The sequence below is a fragment of the Peromyscus leucopus genome, chromosome 16_21 (assembly GCF_004664715.2).
Source record: "Peromyscus leucopus breed LL Stock chromosome 16_21, UCI_PerLeu_2.1, whole genome shotgun sequence".
NCBI classification, from domain to species: Eukaryota; Metazoa; Chordata; class Mammalia; order Rodentia; family Cricetidae; genus Peromyscus; species Peromyscus leucopus.
The window spans coordinates 28,427,887-28,447,380 of NC_051084.1; the positions used below are offsets into that span (position 1 = coordinate 28,427,887).

Sequence of the window (19,494 nt, forward strand, 5' to 3'; positions counted from 1 at the left end):
GAGAAAGAAACAAGCAAGCAAAACAACTGTCTAATGATCCAAGGGACTTATTAAGAGCTGGTTTGCTAGCAAACAAGTAAAAAAATAAAGTATCCTAAGTCACCAGGGAGAAACAATCAATTTGGGGGCTTGCTATATAATTTCCTCCTAATTTTACCCTCACACTGAGCATAAAACAGTTGTCAGTTCCTCTTAGTAAAGCTCTGACACAGGAAACATACAACATGATTTCAACTATATCACATACATAAAATATATAAAGACAGCTTTGTGTACATGTATTTGTTCTTTTGGGCTCTCAATTCTATTCATCTTCCCAAGAGTTGATGACAGTCATGTGCTACCAAATCATGCTATTCTTTTAGATTTAATAAAAAGGAACAAGTAAACTTAAATTTTCTAATATATATAATATATATTATATATAATAATATATATTATTTTCTTATATATATTTTATATATATATATATTATATATATATATACATATCCTCTGTAACTTCTAATAATCCAGTATCGTGTTATGCACATGGTGCAAATCAATAGGTGCCTTATAATTCAAACTGTAACCCACAGAGAATGAAAAAAGGTCTTTAAACAAAAAGATGGCAAGTCTGGCAAGATGGCTCAGACAGTAAGGCACCTTTTGCCAAGACTGACAATCTGATTCTCAGAACACACACTGTAAAAGACCCAGCTCCAAAATGCTGTCCTCTAACCTCCATACATATGGTGGGGCACACAAAATAAATAGGTGAGCAAAATAAAATAATGGCACAAAAATTTTTAAGTGCCAAACAAAGTCTTGGCTGGACTTCTAGTCAATAGGTACAACTCTTGCCTGCCTTTATGTGCTTGGCCATTGAGCCAACCTATCAGCAAAAGTAGTACAATACTTCTCTAACTACCTTTTCTTTAATATCTACAGCATGTAGTGTAATTATACATTATGATGTGAGAAATAATCTTTAATTCTGGGGTGGTTCTCTCTCCTGCCACAAAATATATCCTACCTTCTCTGACGTAACTTCTTTAACTCTCTAACAATTTAATTTCAACAACTACCCAGAATTAGGGGTAGACTCCACTGTATAAAAGCTCAGTCCTCATCACATACCTATTAACACAGTTTAGTGTAGAAAGACTAAAATGGTACAAATGTTTTGTGAAAATTATCAGTTATAGTGTAAAGGTGTGGAATGGAACCTTCGTGTATAGGAAACTTTTATAAAATTGATATTCCAATTCAAAAGAGGGGTAGGGCTTACTCCTACAGGATTACCCTCACTTTAGACACCAAAGGGAAGCATAGGGCTACTCAAACTTCTCTGCAACCAATTATTAGCTACAAAATCAGAATTTCCACAACCACCTCCCTTCTCTGGTTTAATAATTTACCGAACAATTCACAAAACTCAGAAAAGTAACTACTGTTAGTGGTTTATTATAAACAATGCAGTCTAGTAACTGTCAACTGAAAGAAATATAAAGAACAGGAGTATTTCCATGCCCTCCACCATTTTGTCCATCCTTTCAATACACTTGGTTTTTCAACATGGAGCTTACCCAAGCCCATCTGTCATCGAGGGGTTTTTAATAGCAGCTTTCTCACAGGTCAATGTGGTGATATATTGTGTCCCCCAAAGTACTGTGCACCCTAATAAAGCTTATCTGAGGATCAGAGGAAAAAGCCAGTCACTATATTAAACATAGAAGTCAAGCAATGGTAGCACACGCCTTTAATCCTAGCATTGGGGAGGCAGAGATCCATCTGGATCTCTGAGTTCAAGGCCACACTGGGGAACAGAGCCAGGCACGGTGACACACTCCCGCCCTTAATCCCAGCATTAACCATAGAGGTCTGTACCGAAAGGAAGTGGTGAAGCTGGGCAGAGAGAGAAAGTGAGATCTGGAACAAAAAGGCATACAGGCATGATTATACAGGAAATAGGTCTCTTTGGCTGAGGATTTCCAAGTGGTAAGAACATGGCTGACTTCTTTCTGCTTTCTTGATCTCTTAGATTTTACCCTAATATCTGACTCCAGGTTTTTGTTTTTTTTTTTTATTATTAATAAGAATGTTTAGCAATTCATCTTACAGGTCAAGGCTATGGCTATTGAAGATGAACTATCTACAACCTCTTTCCCATCCTTCAGGAATTAGGAAGCAAGGATGGGAGTTCAACTTCTAATCAAGGTGCGGTTTTTGCAGTGATCAATCCTTATCCTGAAGCCATCTAGAAGCCTACCAAGGTTCATCTTCTCACAGAACAAGACTCTCTTATAACCATTTTATCTCAATAAATCCCAAGTATTCAGTAGTCTGCATTAGAAACCACAAACAACAAATATATATTTCCTATGCCACAACTGTGTATACAATTAGCCGAATACATTTATCATCTCTCTTCATTCTAAGTACTATTGATAAGTTTACTTCTTAAACTTTGGATGAGTCTATTATGTTACTATTTAATTAACACTTGATATTTATATATTCAAACACCTTTACTAAGACTCAATATATAAAAGTAATTGAGTTTTCTGATTTCGTTCATGAATATTACAAAATTCACTGAGTTTGTTAGTTTTTTGTTATTAATGTATCTCAAAGAATTCAAGATAAATATTACATACTTCTAAGGCTCCTTTTGGTTATGAAGTCAACAAACATAATGCCTGCTAAGTAGCATCCCCAGCACTGGGAATGTGGCAGCTACAAAGCAGACGAACTCATTTCGTGAGGCAATTCAATTCCAGTGCACAAAACAAAGGGTGAAAAAAAGCACAAGGTAAACAGAGTAAGATAAAAGAAAATATTGGGAAGGGAAATGGTGAATTTTAGATAAGGTTTCCAGAGTCAGCCACAAGTGGCAAATCTGTTGATATTTCAACAAACTTTAAGGAAGTGAGGGACATGCAGAAATCTTAGGAAAGAGCATTCAACATAAGACACCCAAGTGTTAAGGTTACAAAGCAAGACCATATTAAGCATATTCAAATAGCAAATAGGACCACTACATATGAACTAGTAACAGAAGACAACATCAAAATGAGATATGGAGAAGTTGCAGAGCTGCTCAGGTTACTACAAAGCCTCCATATTAAGTAGCTTAGAAGTCTTTTTGGAGACTTTAATCATGGGAAGGCATGACTGATTGTTATAGACACTACACATTTTTATGAGTAAGGAAGACTAGTTAGGCAGTTAAGTACCTACCTACTAGAAACTAATTAATGGGCTACTAGAACCAGTTAGAAAGATAATGAATGATCTAGGCAAAATACAATGGTGATTTAATTAAAATAGTAACAAAGGAGGTATGATATGGTGGGATTCTAGCTAATTCTGAAAATTGAACCAAAAAAAAAAAAAAAAAAAAAAAACTTTTGTTAACCATCTGGATGAACTGTAGAAAAAAGATTAAAAGATATCTATCTATAGAGAACCTGAACAAGACTAATGATGATATATCATCATTGGATGGGGAAGACGCAGAGCAGGTTAATTTCTATCAGGAGCTCAATCATGAACCTGCTAAATTGGACATGGTTCAGTTATTTTAAGCAAAAATATCTAACTGAATGTTCCACATGGTTCATTCCATATCTTGCCAGAACATTCATAATATGTAGTTTTTCTTTTTTATATTTAGCACTATTACATATGAAAAGAATAAGATTGTGTGCAACTGTTCATTTAGACAAAGAAACTCCAGACAGGTACATTTAAAATTAATAAAGATGACTTCTTAAAAGAAAAGACAGAGTTGCTAATCCCAGCACTTGGGAGGCAGGTGGATCTCTGAGTTCGAGGCCAGCCAGGTCTATAGAGTGAGTTCTAGGATAGTCAGGGCTACACACAGAAACCCTGTACAAAAAAAAAGAGGAAGGAAGAAGCAGAAAGAATGGGTATATAATTCATTGGTAGAATGCTTGCATAGCTTATATAAAACCCAAGTTCAATTCCCAGTACTGTAATAAAGAGTACTAAATGAAGATAAAAATGTACCTTTTCATATTGTTTTTGGTACTTACTGAACACAGAGAGCAAATCTTAAAGCAATTCTTGGTCTTCCATCCCAAATCTAATACCAAAGAATCTGAGTGTGAGGCATAGGGGGAAAAAAACGGGGAGGGGGTGCTTTATTTAGGGTTTTTTATTGTTGTTGTTTTTCGAGACAGGGTTTCTCTATGTAACAGCTCTGCTGTCCTGGAATTCATCCTGTAGAACAAACTGGCCTCAAACTCACAAAGATTACCCTTGCCTCTGTCTCCTGAGTGCAGGTATTAAGGGCGTGTGCCAACACTGCACAGTTTATTTAGTGTTTTAAATGTTTGTGTGTAAATATGTGTGTCTGAATGTGAGTTTGTATGCTGAGGTGCAGTGCCTACAGAAACCGGAAGAGGACATTAAGATCCCCTAAAACTGGAAAAACAAGCAGCTGCAAGCCACATTGGTACTGGGAATCTGACTGGGTTCTCTGCAAGAAAAATAAGTGCTCTTAACCACAGAGCCATCTCTCCAGGCCCTGCCACAAGGCCACTTTCAATATGTTCTGTCATGGTCCTCATACACATAAAGTAGCTTAGCCCTACCTACTCAGAGACAGCAATGAATACAAGAAACAAAAGTTGTTAATCACTGACTTCAATCACATATATTAGGTTCTTCTAGGTTCCGCTAAACTTTCCACAACTTTGTATTTCAAAGGGCTTAGTAGTAACTGTCCTAAAAATAAGTATATGGCTATATACTTAAGAATCATTGGAGCCGGGCGTTGGTGGCGCACGCCTTTAATCCCAGCACTCGGGAGGCAGAGCCAGGCGGATCTCTGTGAGTTCGAGGCCAGCCTGGGCTACCAAGTGAGCTCCAGGAAAGGCGCAAAGCTACACAGAGAAACCCTGTCTCGAAAAACCAAAAAAAAAAAAAAAAAAAAAAAGAATCATTGGAAAGATAAACTACAATAATTTATTTATTTTGGAGGCAGGGTTTCACTATGTAGCTCTGAATGTCCTCAAACTCACTACATAGACCAGGCTGGCCTTAAACTCAGAGCTCCACCTCCTCTGCCTCCCAAGTTCTTGAATTAAAGGCGTGTACCACTGTGTCTTTATTCAGATGGGTAATGCAGAATGAATTGGTTTATCTTTAAAAAATTCAATTTAGCATTACAATGATTAGATATATTAAAATCTAAATCAATAACACATTTTAGAATACAACAGAAATGTTCTCTAAGGCCTGTTAAGTATTACCAATATTAATTTTAACAAACCAAATTACTATAGGGTACAATTCAGCACAAATACTAAAAAGAGAACAGTTTGCCCCCTCCGAAATGTCTCTCAAATCCCTCAGAGAGCATTGTGCTGTCTGGATGCTAAAGCTCTATCTATGGATTTAAAAAAAGAAGAAGAAATCCTATGCTAAATATCCAAAGCTGTCTTATATAAAAATGGCAGCGTATAACTACATCCATACACTGACACTGTGCTTCCTTCTCTGCTGTTCCTCTGAACTTGGAAGATATTTTAACAGATGGAGCAGATCTTTCAGGCTAAGTAGCATCTTTCACAAGATGGAATTAGTCATGTAGACTTCGTCCTAGATTAGTCTTCTGTGTTCAATATAAATAATTTCTATAACAATACATCAACATAGCAAATAAAAGAACTTTGAGATGATGGTAAAGAAGTCAAACTCAAACATTCAATACTTGATGTGATACCAATGTAAACAGTTCCATTTAACAGATAATAGGCTTTTGGAAAAAAAATCATTAAAAAGGTGAGATAAAAACTAAATAAAAATATTAAGACATTATTTGTATTTTTCATTCATTCTCTTCTCTGTGTATAAAAGTTTTCCACAAGATATTAAGTTTAGTATCACTTCCAATAGATAGGAAGCCTCAATATTTTTTAAGAAAGAATGAAAACTTATACATACCTGCTTTTACAGATAGACTACTACCAATATATTGCTCTTGATAGTCTGCCTACTGAAAATTATGCCATTTTAACATGACAATTTTTAATTTCAGATACAACATGTAAAAAATACACCCTGGAGTCAAACATAAATGGTGCCTACAATGCTGGGCATGGTGGTTCATGTCTTTAAGCCAGGCACTGGAGTGGCAGAGGCAGACATATCTCTACAAGTTCAAGCCATCCTGGTCTATATAGCTAAGTTTCAGGCCAGCCAGGAATACTTAATGAGACCCTTTCTCAAAACAGCAAACAAAAGATCAAAGCAAAAAATATAAAGTAGTAGTTACATAAAAATTTGTGAAGACTACAATGAATGCTGGGGAGAAAGAAGGTTTGGACCTGGTAGTAGTACAAACTGAAGGTCTCCCTCCCAATTTAGGGAAAGAGATGTGCAGCAACAAATAACTAACTGTCAAGGTGAACTTGCAAATGACTTCAATTGAAATCTCAAAAAGCAATTGATTTCATGCAACAATAATAAATTAAACTCTATACATCATGTATTAGATCCAAATGCAGGGCAGAGGTAATACATTGAGACTGAAGAATGACCAATGCCTATATGGCGTATCTATGCCTACATAAAGAAGTGCAAGGTAGAGTAATAAAACAATTTTGTAAAGCAAAACTAAGCAGGCAAAGGTGCAAAGGACTAACCTCACTTATCAAATTAAAAGATAAGTGAACTATATTTAAGAAAAAATAACAGCCATGAATTCAAGCCATCCTGTGCTACATATATAATGAGTTCTAGGCCAGCCTAATCTACAGTATAAAAAGATCCTTTCTCGAGCCAGGCGGTGGTGGCGCACGCCTTTAATCCCAGCACTCGGGAGGCAGAAGCAGGAGGATCTCTGTGAGTTCGAGGCCAGCCTGGGCTACTAAGTAAGTTCCAGGAAAAGCGCAAAGCTACACAGAGAAACCCTGTCTCGAAAAAAAAACCAAAAAAAAAACCAAAAAAAAAAAAAAAAAAAAAAAAAGATCCTTTCTCAGGGCTGGAGAAACAGCTTGGTATTAAGGGCATCTGTTGCTCTTGCAGGTCACAGGTTCAATTCTCAGCACCCATGTGGTGGCTCACATGTAAATCCAGTTCCAGGGAATCTAACACCCTTTAAATTCTGCAGCACCAGACACATACATAAGCAATGTAAAGACTTATTAAAATAAAATAGCAACTAAGTCTAAAAGAGAAAAGACCTCATCTCAATGTAACAAATCTACAACACACACACTCACTAAAATTAAAGATCTGTTTTTTTTTTATTTTGAAAGTTTGCAAACTACAAGCCATTTGAAAAAGCAAAATGGCAGAGTATCAAGAGATGGTAGATCTGAAATCAGAAACCTGCATTCATATTCCTGCCCTGATACTGGTTATGTGATTTCAAAATTCTCAAGTTCCTTTATTTTTGAGGTTTAAAAAAAAAGAAGAAGAAAAACAGACATCATGCCAGGCATGGTGGCACACACCTCTAATCCCAGCACCCAGTAGGTAGAGGGTGGGTGCATCTCTGTGAGTTCCAGGCCAGCCTCGCTTACATAGTGTTCCAGGCTAGTCAGAGTTATACAGTGTGACTATGTCTCAACACACACACACACACACACACAGAGAGAGAGAGAGAGAGAGAGAGAGAGAGAGAGAGAGAGAGAGAGAGAGAGAGAGAGACTTTAAAATACCAAACATTTCACAGCATTATCACTTAACCATATGAATTTAGTAGACTAATAAATGACTATCTGTGACGTTCAACAAACATTTCAAGATCCCAGAACTGAATGTTCTGTCTAGTTCAAAAATGAGAGCTGTGACTACAAACTGAACACTAAGCTTTATTCACAGCAGGTTTATAGAACTAGAAATATCCAATGTTCACATTTAGAAACTTTCTAGTGAGAGGTTAAGAGTGCACAGTCAGGGTTTTCTCCTGAGGATGTAGTTTCTCGCCCCATATGGGAATATTAAGTCCACTCTTCCATTTACACTGAGCCATAAGAAACCACAACATTAATTCAAAGCACAGGAAATGAAGAGGTCTCATAATTCTTAAGCTTCCCTATCTCCTCCACGTGCTAACTGTATGATAGATACTCTGAACGACCTCACAGGTGCATTCTACTCTAAAAGATCAATGCTTTGTTCCAAACTATTTTATCTGTGCTGGGGAGTAAGCCCAGGACCTCATTCATATGCAGCACAATCTCTACCACTGAGTTAAAACCAAGTCCCTAAAATATTTCTAACATAATTCAGGATCTGGTGACTGAATCGTTAATAACACATTAGATAATAAACCTAAAAAAAAAAAAAAAAAAGATCAGATTCACCACTGTTAAAGTATTAAGTTAGAGACAAAATTTATTATTATTATAACTTACAAGGATTTGATTCTCATATAAGCCAAACACGAATATTTTAGTCATGTGTGCTTAGACACTAGTTCCAAGAACAATATCAGAGCCAAAATTCACACACACACACAAATGCACATGCAATAAATCAAAACTAAAGAAACAAGGCAACCTAAAATCTGCAATGGTGACTCATCCATGTAATCCAAGTACTGAGGAATCAGAGACAGGAGAACTTGATTTAGACATGGAGTTCTAAAACAGCCTGGTTTACAGTGAGCTCCAGCAAGCCTGAGATTGAGTGAGACTGCCAAAATCCAACAAGATCTATACAGGATATTTAATCTAGCAGCATAAAAACGTTTAACTCAGGAGGCAGAGACAAGTGGATCTCTTCGAGTGCCAGGACAGCCTGGTCTATACAGAGAGTTCCAGACTAGCCAGGAATACATAAAGAGATGTGCCCACCCCCAACACACACACCCTAGAAGTAATGAATATACCAATTAACAGCAAACAAATTCCTCACATATGGAGAATCTAAAGAATAAGTGTACTAAGGTTATTTTTTTATACATAACCCATGTTACTCTTACAAAAGCTTCACTTTATATAAGATAAAGACACTAACCTAATTCACAGCAACATTCAAGATCACATACTTGACACTCATCTGTCAAATTAGCAATCACTACTAACGAAAAAATTCCTTAATATGCTTATATCACCTTGCCAAAGCTCAACATGTGTGTGTGCAGATAGCGCATATGTGCACCGTGAATGGAAGCCAGGGGACAATCCCAGCCGCTGTTCCTCAAGTGTAAACCACCTTTTGTCTTTTAAAGTCTTTACTTTTTAAGAACATTTGTTTATACACGGGAGAATTTATATGGAGATCACAAGACAGCTTACAGGAGTTGGTCCTCTCCTCCTATCATGGTCCAAAGACCAAACTCAGGCTGTCAGACCGGTAGGTACTTCGCAGGCACTTCAAGTGCATTTACATCCACTGCCCATCAAGAGATCTCAGGGTCACCTGTTCTCTTCCCCCGCCCCCCTCCTTCAGACAGAATCTCTCACTGGCCTGGAACTTGTAGAGCCAGCTAGGTTGCATACCAGCCTGCCTGACAATAAACCCCAGAGAGCCTGCCTGTCTCTGCCTCCTCCTCGGAGCTGGAATTTCAAATGTGCCCCAACACACTTGGGTGTTTTTAGGTATATTCTGAGAGAATCAAACTGACGTCTTCATGTGTGCCTGTCTTGCCTGCATTTTAAAGACTTTATTATCACCCTAGGTTAATAATATGCTTTTTAATGAAATACACATCCAAGAAAACACATTTCTATTCCTTTCCAAATGTACCTGCTAAAACAGACACATACTACCGTAACTGCATTCTTTCCTTCATTTCGATTAACTGTCAAAGTTAAGGAACATTATGACCTAGTTATTTGACTTATTTTAAGTCATCTGAACTATACACTACTTTCACCAAAAAATTAAATAAGTGACTAAAACCTCAAATGCATAAAGAAATGTATACTACATCATTTCAAGACCTAATGTCACAGCCGACGCCTCAAAAATCCAAGAGGGGCCAGAGCACAGGTCTGCCTGTGATTCCAGCTGTCTAGGAGGCTAAAGCGCATTTGAGTCTAGACATCCAAGACCAGCATAGACAGACAAAATTTCATCTTTAAAAACAGGAAGAAATCTAAATTCTGTCATCCCCCAAAAAATACTATATATAAGTCAAAGTGTGTATAGAAGACGGTCCTGCTCCCTTAGTAACATACAATGGGTACATCCATAATGGAGGCCAACTGTAAGCATTTTTTAATATAGCTGAAAGTGAAATTATGTAACACTAGTGCTGGAATATTCTAAATTTCATAGTTTCAAATAATGTGTAAGGACCACTGGGAAAAATATTAACACTATAGGTTCTAGAATGAAAAAAGAGAAATTAAACAGTCACAAAGTACTTCTCAAATTGTTGAAGGAAGGCAAAGAGTCACACTGTTTTAGGTCAGAGTGACTTTTTATCCATTATGTAAAATTTATATAGAATATAGACATATAAATTGTAGGAATCAATAATTAAGAGATAAAGCTTAATGTGTGTGACTAGCAGTCAGGAGACAGAAAAACAACCTGTCACCTCCTGAAACTCCTTTCTTTTCTTTCCAATCAACTGCCTCGATCCACAGGAAACTTAATTCTTACTATATATATGGTAGAGAATCTTGATTGTAGCTCCAGCTAGCCTTGAACCTCCTTCATCACACTCCAAAGTGCTTGGATTACAAGCATTCAAACTGTGAATGGCTCACAATTTGTACTTTTAAATAACCAGCTTAATATCTTGCTATTTGCAAAAAAATGACATACACTTATTCCCTCTCTATCATTATTTCCAATGGACCTTTCAATGTTTCAGAGTTTGACTGTCTCCAGTACTATCTAAAACTAAAACCATTTCCTAATTTTCATGTACCTAAGACCATAGGACGGCACAAAATTCTGCTCCATGTTCGCTTTAGTGTCTAAACCATTACCCATATCTTCCAGGTAAAACCCTCAATTCTCCTATTAGAAGAAAGAGAAATTAATTCAGCGCATCTTTACACAAACACAAAGTAATGACTAAGTAAAACCATAACAAATAATCATTAAGATGAGTAAGTAAAGTTTAAGGGTTCTTTCTCTCTTTTTACACAAATAACCAAGCAGAGTTTTGTAAATTGCCTCTATTCTTACTTCCTTCTATAAGTCACTATTAGCAAACTAACCCCATTTTACACGATTCAAGTCAAACACATGCCACGTGTAATGACGGCAGTAACTGTAGGTAGGAATGCTTTTCAAGAACTCACTTGAGGCTTCCAACAGCTATATCAAAATGGTAGATACTCTGCAAGTTACGGTGGATCTGAAACTAAATCTAAATACAAAGGGAAAATTTTTTAAACTTGCAGGAGAAAAAAAAAATCATCCGAGTCGCTATGAACTTCACAAATTCTGTCTTTACTGGACAACGATAGGGAAGCTTAGTCAATTCCCTGTTTCTACTCTTCCCCATTCCCTCAATACCATTCCCTAATGAGAATGCACTTGTAACCAACAGAGCGTATCCTGGCACAAAACCGTACGCACACATTAATACTCCCGAAAGATAACACTGACAGTGTCCTATGTAAGTGGCAAATGGGGGCGGGGGGCGCTACTTAGAAGTGCTAAATGCCCTTCCAAACCTTCATTTACTGTATCTCTCGCCTCTGTGAAGCCATATATATAAAACTCAGGAACAGGAAACCCTAAAGCACTGTCCGTTTCGAAGAACAACAAAAAGTACAAAATTATGGAAAAGGTTTCGGTTACCCCTCATACCAAAAATATTCCCATCGTTTCCGATTACAAAGCCAACCGCAGGATGGGTTTGCCGGGGGCAAAGCGCACAGAGTTGGGGCCCCGCGTCGCGGGTTCTCGGCGGGTCCGCCCCACCTGCCGCCCGCCCGCCCGCCCGGCCCGCGCCCCCGGGCTGCGCTCCCCGCCCGGCCCGCGCGGAGGGGCGTGCCGCCGGTCCGCTCGCTCTTACCGCCAGGTCCGGGTGGCCGCTGTCGCGGTGGGACACGGCTCGGATGACCCCCGCCCGCCAGCCGCTCCCGCAGCCGCTCTGCCCGCGCTCGGGATGCGCGTCCTCGCCGGCCGCCACGCACAGGAACCGCTTCCCCACCAGCTCCGGCCGCGTCTCCACCGCCATGGCCGCCTCTGCGCCGGGGACGAGCGCGGCCCGCTCCTACCGGCCACCCATGCTGAGGAGCCGACCGCAGGCGAGGCGGCCCGCGAGCGAGAGCGCCCCGGCACGCTCGGCGACCCGGAGCCGCGCCGCCCCCGTCCTCCCGCGCGCCCCACAGGCAAACTGACAGGAATGTGCGCGCGGCCGGCGCAAGCGGCGCGCCGTGGCCAGTACCCCTCCGCCCGCGCCGCGGCGCGTGTCCTTCCGCGGGCGGGGGGGCGGGGGTCGGCGGGCGCCGCCAAGTAGTGCCGCCCCGCCGGCTGCGCTGCGGCACCGAGCGGCGGCTGCCCAGGGACGGCGGGCCGAGGCCAAGCTGCTTCCGCCGCTCCTTCCTCGCCCTCTCGGAGGGGCGACTGCCGGGGAAGGGCTCGGCTCCCACGCGGGGTCGCAAAGCCAACTCCGGGTGGCCGGCATGTCAGGAGCGACGTCCTTGCGAACACATAGCGCCGTCCGTCGTCAAGGAGCCCGGATCCCCGCCGCCCACCCCACCGTGCCCGCTCGGCGACCCGCGGCTCTAAAGCAGCATTCCTCCCGGCGGCGGCGGCGGCGGCGGCGACTCTAACTCCGCATCGGAGCTGTTGGGAGATTTACACCTCGCGCCGCCTTTTTACAGGAACGCCAGACGCTGCACCGCGGGCTGTTACCGACGTCCTTAAATTTCACAAACTGTCTCAGCGCCAAGCCGAGTACTCGGCGTACTAGAACACAGTCGGGTAATAAAACGGAAAGCTCCAGAGTCAGTTACTGGAAAAGACCTTGGAAGAAAAGAATCTTAACCAATCATACTTGAAGACAATAAATGATGTTTACTTCCCGTCCAATCACAACAGGACTTTATAACCCAGACAAAGACAGTTAGGAATTCCTCTTTGATCGCGCCTCAATTCTCACAATCAAGGCTCCCTTTCAGACACCAGTGAGCAGTTTGATGACGGCATGCTACAGACTTTATTTTAAAGCAGGTTTATTAAATTTTTAATCTAAATCCAAACTGCCATTTTTCAGTGATTATCAACTTCAAAATTTTATCTAATCCAGTAAAAATCTCTTCCCAAACTCTCTCCCTCCCAAAAAAAAAAAATGCTTTCTAAAAAGCCTTATAATAGCACTGAGTGTTTATAACAAACACAAAGGACTCTTCACTATCTATAGAACATTCCAAGAAAGCTGTTAAAGCAGGCAAACAGCCATTGGCTATATAAGAGATGGAAACTACAAGGCTGGGTTGAATTGAGCAGTCTAATTTTTCTTGTCTAAGGAAAAACAAAATTGTAAAGCATAAAAGAAAACTATGCACAAAACTGCATGCTGGCGGCTCAGATTTCTCGGGATTTCTTCCCACGTCAGGTTAATAAACCGAATAAAATAAGTCAGGGGAAGGAGCACAACATACGTGGAATGTTAAAAGGAGTCTCATACTCAAATACCAAACCTTCAGTGTGATCTGCTTTGTAACTTGGGGCGCAAGGTACTCGGGGCTGGGGACAGAAGGTTTTGCCTAGCTAGTGCAAAGCAAACCCTGGATTGAGACCCCAGCGTGGGCGAAGAGTTTTGCTTTTTCTTTTTAAAGAAAACTGATTCCTAACTTTTAATGATGTCCTAATACAGGGAAAGCAGTCCAATAAAAAGCATGTAAATACAATTAAAAAAAAAAAAAACAACAAACCACATTCCGGGTAGAAACAAAGCTTTCACAGGTCATGTATCCCAATAGCTGATTTTCTTGCTGAATAATAGGGGCTAACCCTGAACTCATCTGTTTGCTTTTCTTTCAAGACTGAATTTCTCTGTGTAAATCAGGCTGTCCTCAAACTCATTCTGGAGACCAGGCTGACCTCGAACTCTGTCTCTGCCTCCCGAGTGCATGCACCACCACTGCTAGGCCCCTTTGCTTTTTATCCAGGGCTGGGTTACAAGTGTGTGCCGCCACATCCAGTTTTAATGGATTTCTACAGTTATATCCCAACCACCTCCTCCAACCCCAAGACTAGAGTCAATACCTGGTTCATGCTAAGCTAAGGCTATTTTGCCTTTGGAGAAACTTGAAAAAGATCTTCAAAAGAAGAGTAGAACTTTGAAGGTTTGGGGTTTCTTTTCTTGGTTTTTTGGTTTGTTGTTTTTGTTTTTTAGGGTTTTTGCTGGCATTTAATTTTGTTTTGTTAAGGAGTATCTGTATTGTTTAATTTTTACTAGCAAATCCTAACTGTAAACAATATGGAATTGAAAGAAATTTTAATATCAGATTTGAAAGCTCAGTAAAATGGTTAGTATTGACTGTCAATTCAGCAGGATGGGAGGGTCATAAGCCTACTAGCAGAAAAGCTTCTAGGCATGCCTGTGAAGGATTATCTAGATTAGACTGAGGTCATTAGACCTATCTTAACTGTGGGCAGCAGGATACCACAGGCTGGGGGTTGAGGTCATTAGATCCATCTTAACTGTGGGCAGCAGGATCCCACAGGCTGGAGTTGAGGTCATTAGATCCATCTGAACTGTGGGCAGCAGGATCCCACAGGCTGGGGGTCTTCACTGTAACCAAAGGGAGGAAGTGAGATGAGTACTACCATTCATCACTCTCTGCACCTGACTGGGGGCCTGATGTTCCTGCTGTTCTTTGCCACCACGCCTTCCCTACATCATGGACTGTGTACAGGTGAACTGTGACCCCACCCACCCTACCTACCCCAAGCCCTTTCTCATTTACGCTGCTTCTATCTGGTAGCTTTGTCATGGCAACAGAAAAGCAACGGTTACACTTAGAATACTGTATGTTTCATTTGTGAGTTTCCAAGTATTATTTCATAAAGATGCCCAGGCCAAGCAAAGTGGCCACACCTTTAATCCCAGCACCCAGTAGGCAAAGGCTAGCTAATCTGAGTTCAAGGCTAGCCTGGTCTACAGAACAAGTTCCTGGACAACTTACAAAGACCATATCTCAAAAAAATAAAAATAAAAGATGTTCATAAAATACCACTATCAATCATGTAAAGAAGGTGCCAGAATTCTTTACTATGCCAGTAAAAAGAGTAGCAGAAGTATTTAATATGTACCTAAAGAAGCTGAAAATGAGAAATATCATTCAGATCTTCTGTACTTTCTATCATTTATGGAGATATGTCCCTTAACTATGTCTGCACATATACAATTCAAACAAGCCTCTCACACCAAATCCACATAAAAAGGACACATTAGGAGATTATATTTTTTTTGCTTTGTTTTTAAGTCACAAAAATCTACTCAGGAAAACCAGCTGGTGCCAGCCATGATGGCTTGCTCGTGGTCCCAAAACAGAAGGTGGAAACAGTAGGTTCAGGGACGCAAGGTCGTCTTTATACACACAGCAAGTCTGAGGCCAGCTTAGGCTCAACAGAACAAGACAACAAACACTTACTTGGTCTGCTTTTAAGAACTGAAGTGAAGGAAGGAAACTGACTGCGATGATAGAAGTCATGATTATCTACTCCGTTATCAGTGACTGGTCAACAACGTTTTGATTTGGTATTATCGGCGAGAGGAGAGATTATCTGCTTTCATATGCATTAGTATTCTATACCACTATAAAGGTCTGTTACATTTTGGGAGGAAGGGAGCTTGGTAGGCAAGTATTCTACCATTAAACACACCTTGGAGTCTACCTTACCTCCAAGAAACCCATGTTTGGCGAGTGTCTCCTGTAATGTATTAGTTTAGGTTTATGGAACACCTGGGGTATTGGGCACAAGGCTAAGCACTTTACACATGTAATCTTATTTTAAGGATGAGGAAAATGAGGCTTAGCGAAGCTTCATAAGCTTGCCTAAGACTATGTATTAAGGAATTAATTTTTGTTTTTTGTTTTTGTTTTTTTTGTTTGTTTGTTTTTTTGAGAGAGGGTCAATCTGTGTAGTCTTGGAACTCACTTTGTAGACCAGTCTGAACTTAAACTCAAGAGATCCTCCTGCCTCTGCCTCCCTAGTGCTGGTGTTAAAGTGTGCCACCACTGCCAGGCTAAGGAACTAATTTTTAAAACTAGGTTTGTGATGTCAAAGAGATTCTGCTCTTAATTTAAAAACAAAAAACAAACCCCCCCCCTCCAAAAAAAAGCTTTAAAAGAAATGTTCAGGTCAGCTACCAAGCTGATTACTCTTTATTAACATGGCCTATTCATACTTGATTTGCTCAACATTTATTTAGCAATTACTATGTCTTTCACATCTTGAAAGCTTCTGTAAACAGGGTCCTTTGTCTGCAAAGCTCAAAGCCTATCTGAAAACTCAGACAACAGAAATGCTTTGGTTTGTTGACTTAAGGATTTATCAACAAGGATGGAGAGAGATGGCTCAGACATTAAGAGTACTGGGTGCTCTTCTAGAGGACTCAGGGCTCAATTGTCAGCACCCACACAGCTGCTCACAACTGTGTAACCTCAACTCCAGGGGATCGTGTAGTTGAATTTTCTTTTACTCTAATCCCACACTGGAATGCCAAAATGTTATTGGTCGGTTTGGCTCTTTTGGAGGACCCACCACTCAGCTCCCAAACAAATCAAACATGGAGGCTTATTCTTAATTACAAATGCCCAGCCTTAGCGTGGCTTGTTTCATGCCAGCTTTCCTTAAATTATCTCGTCCACCTTTTGCCTCTGAGCTTTTACCTTTTCCTATGTCTGTGTACCTTGCTTTCTTACTCGATTGCTGGCTGTGTAGTTGGGTGGCTGACCCCTTTCGTCCTCCTCCTCTTGCTCTTTGTCCTCCCAGATTTCTCCTTCTATATACTCTGCCTGTCAGAGTATGTCCTTTCTCCTGCCTCACTATTGGCCGTTCAGCTCTTTATTAAACCAATCAGGTGTTTCAGACAGGCACAGTAACACAGCTTCATGGAGTTAAACAAATGCAACATAAAAGAATGCAACACATCTTTGCATCGTTAAACAAATGTTCCACAGCACAAACAAATGTAATACATCTTAATATTCCACAAAACAGGATCCAAGCTTCTGGCTTCCATGGCCACCACGGATGTATATAGTGTACAGACATACACGCAAAAACAACAATACACATAAAATCATTTTAAAGGTAAAAGATGGGATGTATCAACAGAATGTCATACAAGATGCATTTAATGTATTCTTCACATCTTCCACATGTTATAACTTGGGTTTTTTTATTAGCTGTCAAATATAAATAGTGGACTCATTCATAAAGCCTTAGGATTACACATTCAAACACAACTAGGAACTCTTATAGAAGCCAATATGAAAGAAAACCAACCATTTCAACTAAACTACGCAAGTGGAAAACCAAAAATAAAACAAAAGATAAACTGATAGTATCATGCTTATCACAAAACCTTAAATGGTTTGTATTTAATTAACTTCCTAAGCATATACTCAAAATGAATTTAATCATACTTACAATCATCATAAATTCAAATGTTTCATCTTCAGAATATCATCTCCTATTCCCAGACTGAGACAAACTGCTCAACTATAGATTTAGGACAACTGTACCTGAGAACTGGTGTGACTGATCATTTTCTACGTGTCTCATCTGATAAGGACAGGCTTCACAAGGGCAAGGACAAGGGGACAGTCTGTCTTCACCATGCTCATTTACCTGTGCTCCCAGCATCTACACACGCTTGCTGTGAGAAGATCATACTATGGGATGGACTAATGGATGGATACACTAGAATGTGTCTTTTCTCCTTTTGTTGTCGTCTTCTTTGGAGACATGGTCTCCTCCTAGAGAGCTCAGTCCGGCCTCAACCTGGGGTGCCCCTGCTTCAGCCTCCTAAATGCCAGGTTTCGTGTATTACACCACCACACACAGCTATCTTTTCAACCAAAGAGAAGGGAACTTAGAATTCCTAAACCAAAAGTGAATCAGAGTTCCTGTTCTGCCTACACGTTCATTTGGTGCCTTCAAAATGCCATGTGATAGTATCCCATTTCACCACAGATTTCAGTGTTGAATGTCTTCAAGTACACTATTAAGTAGAAGAGGAAGAGAATTCTATTGCACGGATATAAAGATTTACAATTCCCACGCAAAGCACTCATTTCATTACCAAGCTACCAATTTGATACAAACTGCAAAGCAATCCTCCGAGTGTCTATACAAAACACCTGCCTGCTGTTAGTCTTCCGAAGAGAACAGTCTCATATCTCTGACAGAGCCGACATACAAGTCTGAATCCTGTCTTCCGGATGCCAGGGGAAGGAGAACGGGGAGAGGGACTAAGAAGGAAGAAAAGGAGGAATAAGCAGCTAGCCATCTCTGCCGAACTTCTAACTGTATGTTCTCTACTGATGGTCGCTCCTTCCTATTTATAGTCTGGCTACAGGAACCCATGGCTTCTTAACTTTCTACTCGTTTAGATCTGACTTTTAATAATAAAGCACTAGAAATTTAGAATATATAAATAAAAAGGCAAAATTCCTATTCTGATCAATGAGAAACCCCAAGAAACAAAGAAATGGAAAGTGGCCTTCTAGCCCACTTTAAGCAATTCTGCAGAATGTCTTCCAGCACATTCTCTGCCCACTGCCCCTCTCAGAAATGTTCCAACTATTACCTGCCACCAAAACAAGCCACATGCAAATTCTCACTCTGCAAATAGGTCAGGTTCCTCCAGGGCCAAGTTCCCACTGAACCCACAAGCTCCACCTGACCGGACCATGTTAGGAACAGTCCTGAGCCTAGCTCTGTCCACGCTCACGGAAATTCATTATAGCTATACATGAAGTGCTGAAGACACAGCTTGGCAGTTAAAAAGACCCATGTTCAATTCCCAGCTCACACACTTTGGTTCACAATCATCCGTAACTCCAGTTCTAGGGTAGTCAACACCCTCTTCTTGCCTCCAAGGACACCAGTCATGCACTTGGTGAACATACATACATGCAGGCAAAATACCCATAAATCTTTTTATTATTTATTTATTATGTATATGTTGTTCTTCCAAATGTATGCCTGAATTGCAGGCCAGAAGAGAGTACCAGATCTTATTACAGATGGTTGCGAGCCATCATGTGTGGTTGCTGGGAACTGAACTCAGGACCCCTAGAAAAGCAGCCAGCACTCTTAACCTCTGAACCATCTCTCTAAGCCCCTCATAAAATAAATCTTAAAAAAAAAAAAAAAATTCTACAATAACTCAAACATCTCAACAGATTAACTCTACTCCATCAGGATGAAATGGGATTTTACCTGACGAAGGCCCTTTGTGATCTGGATCACACAGCACCGAGGTATACAGTTCAAATTAACGGCACCTGGTTTGAGGAAACCAAACCTAACAGTGAAATACAGTCTCCAGTCATTCCTCCCTTTGGTTCATTCTCAAAAAGCCACATGATTATAT

General features: G+C 40.3%; 1 protein-coding gene across 4 annotated transcripts in view; it reads right to left on the minus strand.

Annotated features, from left to right (window-relative positions):
• Positions 1-19,494, minus strand: part of Jmjd1c (jumonji domain containing 1C) — a 188,781-nt gene that overhangs the window by 137,590 nt on the left and 31,697 nt on the right. For 2 of the 4 annotated variants that reach the window (XM_028877210.2, XM_028877208.2), the window contains exon 1: positions 11,947-12,163. The exons of the other annotated variants lie outside the window; for them this stretch is intronic. In XM_028877210.2, the coding sequence (XP_028733043.1) occupies positions 11,947-12,111 (165 nt within the window). In that variant the 5' untranslated portion in view covers positions 12,112-12,163. Of the gene's footprint in view, positions 1-11,946; positions 12,164-19,494 lie in introns of those variants that run through there. 4 annotated transcript variants of the gene reach the window in all.